The sequence below is a fragment of the Pagrus major genome, chromosome 23 (assembly GCF_040436345.1).
Source record: "Pagrus major chromosome 23, Pma_NU_1.0".
NCBI classification, from domain to species: domain Eukaryota; kingdom Metazoa; phylum Chordata; class Actinopteri; order Spariformes; family Sparidae; genus Pagrus; species Pagrus major.
In genome coordinates, this window is record NC_133237.1 from 25,052,309 (window position 1) to 25,064,570 (window position 12,262).

Below are 12,262 nucleotides of genomic sequence, written 5' to 3' on the forward strand. Positions count from 1 at the left end.
CTCATGTTGGATTCATCAGTCTGTGTGTTTCTCTTGACTCCATGTCATCTTGTTGTTTCCAGGTGTGAGTGGTGTGACGGTGGTGACACAGAAGCCTCCTGTTGTGACGCTGAGGAAAGGAGAGACAGCCACCATGGACTGTAACCTGGGGACTGTTAATAACCGAGTTGCTGTCTGGTACAAACAGGTTCCAGGAGGAGCTCCTCAGTTTGTTGTATATTTTCATCACAGCTTTAGCTCTCCAACCTATGGTTCTGGTTTCTCCTCTCCAAAGTTCACATCTATTGATCAGTCACAATCAGATTATCGTTTGAGCATCAACAATGTGGAGGAGGGAGACTCAGCAGTCTATTACTGTAAAACGTGGGACACCTCTGTTAATGAGCACGTATCACAGTGATTTACGCTGTGACAAAAACCTCCTCACTGATACTTCTGCTTTTTGAGACTCTGACACTTGTCAACTGATCACAGAGCCATCAACCATTACTCTGTGTAACAACATACACTGTTGAATTCCTACATGAATCTTTAATTGTATTTAATTGTACTTTGCCCTCATGCTTTATTAATGGAAACAAAAAAACAAACAATGCACGGGTAAATATGCACCACCTTCATGCATAATATCTGAGATTATTTTATAAAACAGACTTTAAATGTTACTGTGTCTTAACACTTAACATTTTTAGTCACAGAAAATTTACAGAAGCTGTTCTGAGTGAAAAAAAACAACATGTGATTGATATTTCTGAGACATGCAGATAGTGATGATTGTTACACTGGATCCACATGCAAGAGAGGGCAGGCAGGAATATTAATAGATGAAGTTTATTTAGGATCAACAGCAGGACCAGGTAAAAACAGCAGGATCTGAGAAACACAACAGATGACTGGACAAAGACTGAACTGAAGACTGGACTTAAATACAAACTACACTAATGAAGGGAGGAGGTGATGAGACAGATGCAGGGCAGGTGTGGAGGAAAGCAGACTGGGGAGAAACACAAAAAACAGGAGGGAAACAGCAAAAGACCTAACAAAAACACAGAAAACACATGAAACAGAAATGAAAGAAGACATAAATGACAGGACCATGACAGGAAGTCTCCATTAGCGGAGCAGAGAGAGGCACTGAGACGAGACACTCCAGAACCTGCAGGAAGCCACATCCTTTGAACTGTCCTGGAAAATCTGACCCGAGTCCTTAACAAAGAAATCCACAGTCCAGCAGCAGTAAACAACTTAAACACCACAGGCTTATAAAGGCAATCGAAAGAGACGGGGAAGATCTCATTATTCATGTCACGTTAAAATCCGCTCACATATGGTCAATAGAAACGTGATTAATACATGTAAACTGCTACAGATTGTTATATGAAGCCCCTTTAATGTGAAACTGTGCATGATGTAGGTGGTTAATAAATGTTAACAGTGCTGAGTGTTGAAACTCCTCCTCCTCCTCTTCTCCTCTCCTCAGTGTCTTTATAAGCTTCAGTCTCTCTTCTCCTCACACTCCAACCCTGCTCACCTCTCAGCTGGACAGTAAGGGACGTTTACACCACACACTGACAACATGCTGGGGACCCTCTGCACTCTCATCACTGCTCTAACATGTAAGGAGGCTGACTTACTGCAGCTTTGACCTCATGTTGGATTCATCAGTCTGTGTGTTTCTCTTGACTCCATGTCATCTTGTTGTTTCCAGGTGTGAGTGGTGTGACGGTGCTGACACAGAAGCCTCCTGTTGTGACGCTGAGGAGAGGAGAGACAGCCACCATGGACTGTAACCTGGGGACTGTTACTGACCGCCGAGCTATTTGGTACAAACAGGTTCCAGGAGGAGTTCCTCAGTTTGTTTTATATTTTTATCACAGCATGAGCTCTCCAGCTTATGGCTCTGGTTTCTCCTCTCCAAAGTTCACATCTACTCATCAGTCATGATCACATTATCGTTTGATCATCAACAATGTGGAGGAGGGAGACTCAGCAGTCTATTACTGTATCACATGGGACACCTCTGTTAATCAGTACGTATCACAGTGATTTACACTGTGACAAAAACCTCCTCACTGATACTTCTGCTTTTTGAGACTCTGACCGGTCTGGATTAAGAGTAAAGTCATGAACCACAGCTCTCTGTAACTTCTCTACAGAAACAGTGAAAAGTATAATATTTTTTGAACTCCCAAATCTTCTCAACAGGTTCTCACAATTTCTTGCAGTAGATGTAAAAGCAATATAACTTTTATTTCCACCTCCTGAGAAAGGCCCCAAAGCCAACTGCTACACAGCTGTTACAGAAACCAACAGTTAACAGATATCTATGCATAAATAACAAAATGACAGAATGTGGGACTATTTTGGTCATGAGTTTACTACACTGTCTGTAATAAAACATCTTAAAGCAAAAATCTTTTTTGTGTCAGTTTAAGGGTCCTTGTGTGAAAAAGTCAAAGTGGTTGAGAAACACTGGTCCACTTTTACATATTTATATAGGAAGGCAAACACTCACCTTGGAGTGGATAATACTCACAGAAAAAAAAATCATGCAACTATTATAAAGGATGAGGAGAGACTGCCTCTCTTCAGTCATCGTCTATACGCCGATGATGTGTGACTCTTGCTTGCAAACAATAAAAGAACTGCTAGAAAATAAATATTGTGTCGAACTTGGTGTTTTGACCAACTCTCATCTGCACCAGACAAGTGGCTTATTTTCAGTTGCCATGACACTACAGTAGACATCTCTGCAACACTGTACATAGGTGTCTTTGACATTATATCAGCACTGTTGTTTCCTCACACGCTGTTAGTTCATTTCATTTTATGTTTTAAGTGAACATTCTGGCAATGTCTTGCAAATTGCTCCTTTAAAGCTTCTGTTAGTGAAATAGTTGATTTTTGAGTCTCATTCCCAGCTTATCAAATACTGACGCTTTGAGTTTGTGTGTCGGGTCAGCAGCCATCCAGTAGTGTCAGTATCCTACCAACAGGAGTTTTAAACATAGAGGCTCATGAAGATAGGAGACAGGTGGACTGTGCTGTAGTCTAGATGCTGCTGGTGGTGGAGTAAAACCACCAGATGAAGATGAAACCTGTCAGTTCAATCACTCAGATTATCATGATGGATAAAGTGGTGATGGACTGCTCAGCTGTGGGGCTGAAAGACAATGACAGAAACACGACGATATTTAAAGAACAGCATCTGAGGACTGATTGGAAAAAGATCATTGGCCAGATGTGGTGATGTCATATTTATTCATTTGATTTTGGAAGCATGGGAAACCAGAAGTGACAGTGAAGATAATGGACTGAGAGAATAACAACAAAGGTACAGGTGAGAGGGAAAACATCTTCCTTGTTGAACTTTTGTCAAACCTTCAATAAAACTGTTTTTTGATGAAAGTGATTTAATGTGAAACCACAAACATGAAAGTGTTGATGAATGAATGAAAAAGAGTGCTGAGTGTTAAAACTCCTCCTCCTCCTCCTCCTCCTCCTCTTCTCCTCTCCTCGGTGTCTTTATAAGCTTCAGTCTCTCTTCTCCTCACACTCCAACCCTGCTCACCTCTCAGCTGGACAGTAAGGGACGTTTACACCACACACTGACAACATGCTGGGGACCCTCTGCACTCTCATCACTGCTCTAACATGTAAGATATTCTTCTCACTCCTTTTACAGCCCATATTTTCACACAGAAACCTTTGACTCATGTACTTTTCTGTGTATGTTGACAGATGTGGATGCAGCCAAAATGGTGACCCAGACACCTGCTGTCCACACAGTTTCTACAGGACAACAGGTTGTTCTCACCTGCAACATTGAGAGAGATGATGGACATTATGTCAGTTGGTTTAAACAGGTTCCTGGTGAAGCTCCTCAGTATGTCCTGAGGTTTTACCATAGTCACAGTTCACCTAACAGCTTTGGAACAGGATTCTCTTCAGACCGATTCGACTCTAAAGCCTCATCAGACATAAATTATCAGTTCATCATTAAGAGGGCAGAGACAGGAGACTCTGCTCAGTATTACTGTAACACATGGGACAACTCTGCCAATGAGAGCGTATCACAGTGATTTACACTGTGACAAAAACCTCACTGAGACACTCCTGACAGCTTCAATCAATTGTGAACAAAATCAAACACTTCAAATCAGAAAAACTGGAACAAAACATTGAAGGACATGAAATAAAGTCCTCTAAAGAGACAAGAGTGTTTGAATAAAGTCCAGCAGTGTTTGTGAATATAAGCAGACTGATGAAGTGAATGAGACATGGACAGTGAAAGTTGTTCTCAACAGGATGTTTCACTTCCACTCCCCTCATTAGTGAGAGTCAGGAGGTTTTTGTACAGCCATGTGTACAAACTGAATCACTGTGGTATTCGGACAAGGCACCAAGCTGACTGTGACAAGTAAGTACTTTTAACTCATCATAAAACAGGAGAGATTTGATTGTTTCTCTTGTATATTTAAGTATTTCACATACTTGTTGATTCTTGTATAAAGTGTGAAACATTTTTAGTGCAGATTAATTGTTTGTAGTTTTAACATCAGCTTTGAAACAGCACCAAGCTGTGCTTTAAAAGACAATGGACAGCTGAACAGCTGATTACAGGATTTTGTCCATAAGTTGTTTTAATTGTTGTGAGATTTAAAAACAGAAGATTATTCTCAATTATTATATTTAACTTTTAGTTCATATATTTTTACATTACGTCTTATTTTAACATTCATTTATTCATTGAGAAATTCAGATTACTACAATGGTTGTTTGTTTATCTGGTGAAGGTGAAAATAAAATGAGAATATTTTCTATTCATCTTTAGTCATTAGGGCAGAGTAAACATTGTTTATTGTGCCTGTTTGAAAATATAGATTATTTAGGGAGACAGTCATCTTTGAATCTGAAGTGATATCTGCTGTAATTTAACACAATGACTGATAATCAGAGATGATATTTAATTACTGTGGTTGAACAGAATTTCTCTGGTTCAATTATAATTTTTCATTCGTAATCCTTATATATCTGAGGTCAGGGAGAAACTGGTAGTCTTTGAAAATGTTAAAAAATAAACTCTGCTGATGATGTTGATGATTACTTTGACACTAAGTCTGAAAGTGTTTGTTAGTTTTCTCTTTTCTCTGACTTAATTTCTAGCGATGTGATGAATGTCCTTGATGTATTTTCAGGCTCCAGCCTCCCTCCTCCTGTCCTGACAGTCTTCCCTCCATCCAGAGCTGAGCTCCAGTCCAACGAAGCCTCTCTGGTCTGTCTGTCCAGTCAGTCTGTGCCTTTTGCAGACGTGAGCTGGTTTGCTGCTGGGAGTCAAGTGAGCAGTGGGATCTCTACCAGCACCGCTGTTCAGCAACCGGACCACACTTTCCAAATCAGCAGCTATCTGGCCATCCAGACGTCAGACTGGAACATGGAGAAGGTTTACACATGTAAAGTGTCTTTGGGCTCCCAGACTGCAGAGAAACACATCAAGAAGTCAGACTGTCCCACTGAAGAACAGTAGAGGAGCACAATGACCATTTCAAATCTGCTTCTTTACTGTTTGTGCTGTTTGCTCATTACAAGGTTCACATGTTAGAAAAGATGTGTCTGCATGCTTGTAATAAATGTTGTGACAGTTAGGTGGAGGTGTTGTATCAGCTTTGCAACTGCTGCATTTTTCAAAACTCATTGAATAAAAAAACTCAACAAGAACAAGTTTGTAATCAATTGTTTTCCTGAAAATATCATTTAAAACAGTAATATTCCTTGTGTATTGTAACTTTGACAAGATTTTATTTTTCTCCTGATGTCCATCTCACAGATTTCTGCTTAAGTCTCACTCGTATATGTATATCTAAATTCAGAAAGCTACATTGTTTTTAAGTGGTAATCTTAAATAAAAGCACAACAGACAGATTAATATTACTCTGCCTGGTTTTAGTTGCTTGCAGACGTTAGAAAAATCTGATAAAATGAGCAAATGAAACTGAGTTTTCATCCTCCGTCAGTGAAGCGTCACCTCTCTCTTCCTTCCCAGGATGCACCTGCAGGCCTCCTCTCCTTATTTATAGCTCCATGTAAATGACGAGGTCAAGTGTCAGCTCTCTGTAAAGTCAGAGGGAAGTGAATTAAATCACATTCATCAGTAAGTGAGCAAAGAAACAAATGTATGACAATAAAAGTGCAGGAAGTCTTTTTCAAATCATGATGTTGTAATATTTTGGGCTCAGGGGGGAGACGTCACCTATGTTGACAATAACGGAGACAGAAGAGATTTTTCCCTTCACAGAAGATAAGAGAGCAACAAATGTGACAATGCATGCAGGCTGAAGCAAAGCTCCTCCTCCTGTCAGTCACTCTCAGTTTCAGTGTCGTATTAAATTGCTCCTCCAGCACCTCCTCTCCTCATCCTCCAAAGCCTCTAATCTGTCAGCAGTAAGCTCACTTTCCAAGTTACAAGGCCATTCTCAGCACACACTGACAACATGCTGGGGACCCTCTGCACTCTCATCACTGCTCTAACATGTAAGGAGGCTGGCTTACTGCAGCTTTGACCTCATGTTGGATTCATCAGTCTGTGTGTTTCTCTTGACTCCATGTCATCTTGTTGTTTCCAGGTGTGAGTGGTGTGACGGTGGTGACACAGAAGCCTCCTGTTGTGACACTGAGGAGAGGAGAGACAGCCACCATGGACTGTAACCTGGGGACTGTTACTGGCAGTGATGCTCGCTGGTACAAACAGGTTCCAGGAGGAGTTCCTCAGTATGTACTGAGGTTTCGTCACACCTATAGCTCTGTATATTATGGCTCTGGTTTCTCCTCTCCAAAGTTCACATGTACTCATCAGTCACAAACAGATTATCGTTTGATCATCAACAATGTGGAGGAGGGAGACTCAGCAGTCTATTACTGTAAAACATGGGACAACTCTGTTAATGAGTACGTATCACAGTGATTTACACTGTGACAAAAACCTCCTCACTGATACTTCTGCTTTTTGAGTCTCTGACACTTGTCAACTGATCATAAAGCCATCAACCATTACTCTGTGTAACAACATACACTTTATTGAATTCCTACATGAATCTTTAATTGTATTTAATTGTACTTTGCCCTCATGCTTTATTAATGGAAACAAAAAAACAAACAATGCACGGGTAAATATGCACCACCTTCATGCATAATATCTGAGATTATTCTATAAAACATACTTCAAATGTTACTGTGTCTTAACACTTATCATTTTTAGTCATAGAAATTTTACAGAAGCTGTTCTGAGTGAAAAAAACAACATGTGATAGATATTTCTGAGACATACACGTAGTGATGATTGTTACACTAGATCCACATCCAAGAGAGGGCAGGCAGGAATATTAATAGATGAAGTTTATTTAGGATCAACAGCAGGAGCAGGTAAAAACAGCAGGATCTGAGAAACACAACAGACAACAAAACAAAGACTGACCTGAAGACTGGACTTAAATACAAACTACACTAATGAGGGGAGGAGGTGATGAGACAGATGCAAGACAGGTGTGGAGGAAAGTAGACTGGAGAGAAATACAAAAAAACAACAGGAGGGAAACAGCAAAAGACACCACAGAAACACAGAAAACACATGAAACAGAAATGAAAGAAGACATAAATGACAGGACCATGACAGTAAGTCTCCGTTAGTGGAGCTGAGAGAGGCACTGAGACGAGACACTCCAGAACCTGCAGGAAGCCACATCCTTTGGACTGTCCTGGAAAATCTGACCCGAGTCCTTAACAAAGAAATCCACAGTCCAGCAGCAGTAAACAACTTAAACACCACAGGCTTATAAAGGCAATCGAAAGAGACGGGAAAGATCTCATTATTCATGTCACGTTAAAATCTGCTCACATATGGTCAATAGAAACGTGATTAATACATGTAAACTGCTACAGATTGTTATATAAAGCCCCTTTAATGTGAAACTGTGCATGATGTAGGTGGTTAATGAATGTTAACAGTGCCGAGTGTTGAAACTCCTCCTCCTCCTCTTCTCCTCTCCTCAGTGTCTTTATAAGCTTCAGTCTCTCTTCTCCTCACACTCCAACCCTGCTCACCTCTCAGCTGGACAGTAAGGGACGTTTACACCACACACTGACAACATGCTGGGGACCCTCTGCACTCTCATCACTGCTCTAACATGTAAGGAGTCTGACTTACTGCAGCTTTGACCTCATGTTGGATTCATCAGTCTGTGTGTTTCTCTTGACTCCATGTCATCTTGTTGTTTCCAGGTGTGAGTGGTGTGACGGTGGTGACACAGAAGCCTCCTGTTGTGACGCTGAGGAGAGGAGAGACAGCCACCATGGACTGTAATCTGGGGACTGTTACTAACAGTGCTGCTCACTGGTACAAACAGGTTCCAGGAGGACTTACTCAGTATGTACTGAGGTTTCGTCACAGCTGGAGCTCTGTATCTTATGGCTCTGGTTTCTCCTCTCCAAAGTTCACATCTACTCATCAGTCACAAACAGATTATCGTTTGATCATCAACAATGTGGAGGAGGGAGACTCAGCAGTCTATTACTGTAAAACGTATGACAGCTCTGTTAATGAGTTCGTATCACAGTGATTTACACTGTGACCAAAACCTCTTCACTGATACTTCTGCTTTTTGAGACTCTGACACATCTGGATTAAGTGTAAAGTCATGAACCACAGTTCTCTGTAACTTCTCTACAGAAACAGTGAAACGTATATAATTTTCTGAACTCCCAAATCTTCACAATTTCTTGCAGTAGATGTAGAAGCAATGTTAATTTTATTTCCACCTCCTGAGAAAGGCCCCAAAGCCAACTGCTACACAGCTGTTACAGAAACAAACAGTTAACAGATATCTATGCATAAATATGAAAATGACAGAATGTGGGACTATTTTGGTCATGAGTTTACTACACTGTCTGTAATAAAACATCTTAAAGCAAAAATCTTTTTTCTGTCAGTTTAAGGGTCCCATTGTGAAAAAGTCAAATTGTTTGAGAAACACTGGTCCACTTTTAAATATTTATATAGGAAGGCAAACACTCATCTTGGAGTGGATAATACTCACAGAAAAAAAAAATCCTAAAACTATTATAAAGGATGAGGAGAGACTGCCTCTCTTCAGTCATCATCTATACGCCGATGATGTGTGACTCTTGCTTGCAGGCAATAAAATAACTTCTACAAACTAAATATTGTGTCGTACTTGGTGTTTTGACCAACTCTCATTTGCACTAGACAAGTAACTTATTTTCAGTTGCCACGACACTACAGTAGACATCTCTGCAACACTGTACATAGGTGTCTTTGACATTATATCAGCACTGTTGTTTCCTCACACGCTGTTAGTTCATTTCATTTTATGTTTTAAGTGAAAATTCTGGCAATGTCTTGCAAATTGCTCCTTTAATGCTTCTGTTAGTGAAATAGTTGATTTTTGAGTCTCATTCCCAGCTTATCAAATACTGACGCTTTGAGTTTGTGTGTCGGGTCAGCACCCATCCAAAAGTGTCAGTATCCTACCAACAGGAGTTTTAAACATAGAGGCTCATGAAGATAGGAGACAGGTGGACTGTGCTGTAGTCTAGATGCTGCTGGTGGTGGAGTAAAACCACCAGATGAAGATGAAACCTGTCAGTTGAATCACTCAGATTATCATGATGGATAAAGTGGTGATGGACTGCTCAGCTGTGGGGCTGAAAGACAAAGACAGAAATATGACGATATTTAAAGAACAGCATCTGAGGACTGATTGGAAAAATATCATTGGCCAGATGTGGTGATGTCATATTTATTTATTTGATTTTGGAAACACGGGAAACCAGAAGTGACAGTGAGTATATTGGAGTGAGAGAATCGCAACAAAGATACAGGTGAGAGGGAAAACATCTTCCTTGTTGAACTTTTTTCAAAGCTTCATTAAAACTGTGTTTTTTGATTGAAGTGATTTAATGTGAAACCACAGACATGAAAGTGTTGATGAATGAATGTAAAGAGTGCTGAGTCATGAAACTCCTCCTCCTCCTCTTCTCCTCTCCTCAGTGTCTTTATAAGCTTCAGTCTCTCTTCTCCTCACACTCCAACCCTGCTCACCTCTCAGCTGGACAGTAAGGGACGTTTACACCACACACTGACAACATGCTGGGGACCCTCTGCACTCTCATCACTGCTCTAACATGTAAGATATTCTTCTCTCTCCTTTTACAGCCCATATTTTCACACAGAAACCTTTGACTCATGTACTTTTCTATGTATGTTGACAGATGTTGATGCAGCCAAAGTGCTGACCCAGACGCCTGCTGTCCACACAGTTTCTACAGGACAACAGGTTGTTCTCAACTGCAACATTGAGAGACCTGAAAACTATTATGTCAGTTGGTATAAACAGGTTCCTGGTGAAGCTCCTCAGTATGTCCTGAGGTTTTACCATAGTCACAGTTCACCTAACGAATTTGGAACAGGATTCTCTTCAGACCGATTCGACTCTAAAGCCTCATCAAACATAAATTATCAGTTCATCATTAAGAGGACAGAGACCGGAGACTCTGCTCAGTATTACTGTGCAACATGGGACGACTTTGCCAAGGAGAGCGTATCACAGTGATTTACACTGTGACAAAAACCTCACTGAGACACTCCTGACAGCTTCAATCAATTGTGAACAAAATCAAACACTTCAAATCAGAAAAACTGGAACAAAACATTGAAGGACATGAAATAAAGTCCTTTAAAGAGACAAGAGTGTTTGAATAAAGTCCAGCAGTGTTTGTGAATATAAGCAGACTGATGAAGTGAATGAGACGTGGACAGTGAAAGTTGGTCTCAACAGGATGTTTCACTTCCACTCCCCTCATTAGTGAGAGTCAGGAGGTTTTTGTACAGCCATGTGTACAAACTGAATCACTGTGGTATTCGGACAAGGCACCAAGCTGATTGTGACAAGTAAGTACTTTAAACTCATCATAAAACAGGAGAGATTTGATTGTTTCTCTTGTATATTTAAGTATTTCATGTACTTGTTGATTCTTGTTTAAAGTGTGAAACATTTTTAGTGCAGATTAATTGTTTGTAGTTTTAACATCAGCTTTGAAACAGCACCAAGCTGTGCTTTAAAAGACAATGGACAGCTGAACAGCTGATTACAGGATTTTGTCCATAAGTTGTTTTAATTGTTGTGAGATTTAAAAACAGAAGATTATTCTCAATTATTATATTTAACTTTTAGTTCATATATTTTTACATTACGTCTTATTTTATCATTCATTTATTCATTGAGGAATTCAGATTACTACAATGGTTGATTGTTTATCTTGTGAAGGTTAAAATAAAATGAGAATATTTTCTATTTATCTTCAGTCAGTAGGGCAGAGTAAACATTGTTTATTGTGCCTGTTTGAAAATATAGATTATTTAGTGAGACAGTCATCTTTAAATCTGAAGTGATATCTGCTGTAATTGAACACAATGACTGATAATCAGAGATGATATTTAATTACTGTGGTTGAACAGAATTTCTCTGGTTAAATTATAATTTTCATTAGTAATCCTTATATATCTGAGGTCAGGGAGAAACTGGTAGTCTTTCACAGTGTTAAAAATAAACTCTGCTGATGATGTTGATGATTACTTTGACACTAAGTCTGAGAGTGTTTGTTAGTTTTCTCTTTTCTCTGACTTGATTTCTAGTGATGTGATGAATGTCCTTGATGTATTTTCAGGCTCCAGCCTCCCTCCTCCTGTCCTGACAGTCTTCCCTCCATCCAGAGCTGAGCTCCAGTCCAACGAAGCCTCTCTGGTCTGTCTGTCCAGTCAGTCTGTGCCTTTTGCAGATGTGAGCTGGTTTGCTGCTGGGAGTCCAGTGAGCAGTGGGATCTCTACCAGCACCGCTGTTCAGCAACCGGACCACACTTTCCAAATCAGCAGCTATCTGGCCATCCAGACGTCAGACTGGAACATGGAGAAGGTTTACACATGTAAAGTGTCTTTGGGCTCCCAGACTGCAGAGAAACACATCAACAAGTCAGACTGTCCCACTGAAGAACAGTAGAGGAGCACAACGACCATTTCAAATCTGCTTCTTTACTGTTTGTGCTGTTTGCTCATTACAAGGTTCACATGTTAGAAAAGATGTGTCTGCATGCTTGTAATAAATGTTGTGACAGTTAGGTGGAGGTGTTGTATCAGCTTTGCAACTGCTGCATTTTTCAAAACTCATTCAATAAAAAAACTCAACAAGAACAA

The 12,262-nt window shown here is 40.1% G+C and overlaps 2 protein-coding genes and 1 gene segment (V, D, J or C); all 3 read left to right on the forward strand.

Moving 5' to 3' along the window:
* The first annotated feature begins 3,575 nt into the window (after nt 1–3,575).
* Nucleotides 3,576–5,721, forward strand: LOC141019732 (immunoglobulin lambda-1 light chain-like). Its single transcript, XM_073494731.1, has 4 exons — nt 3,576–3,656; nt 3,742–4,070; nt 4,387–4,420; nt 5,199–5,721. The coding sequence occupies exons 1-4, from the start codon at nt 3,617–3,619 to the stop codon at nt 5,525–5,527; spliced, it is 732 nt and encodes a 243-aa protein (XP_073350832.1). The 5' UTR covers nt 3,576–3,616; the 3' UTR covers nt 5,528–5,721.
* Nucleotides 5,722–6,491: 770 nt separating this feature from the next.
* LOC141019985 (T cell receptor gamma variable 4-like) lies at nt 6,492–6,961 on the forward strand. The segment is given in 2 exon segments: nt 6,492–6,531; nt 6,624–6,961. Coding segments are annotated over 2 exon segments (378 nt in total).
* Nucleotides 6,962–8,059: 1,098 nt separating this feature from the next.
* On the forward strand, nt 8,060–12,262 carry LOC141019666 (immunoglobulin lambda-1 light chain-like). The gene is made up of 4 exons (XM_073494650.1): nt 8,060–8,182; nt 8,275–8,596; nt 10,926–10,963; nt 11,740–12,262. Exons 1-4 carry the CDS (start codon nt 8,143–8,145, stop codon nt 12,066–12,068), a joined length of 729 nt encoding a protein of 242 aa, XP_073350751.1. The 5' UTR covers nt 8,060–8,142; the 3' UTR covers nt 12,069–12,262.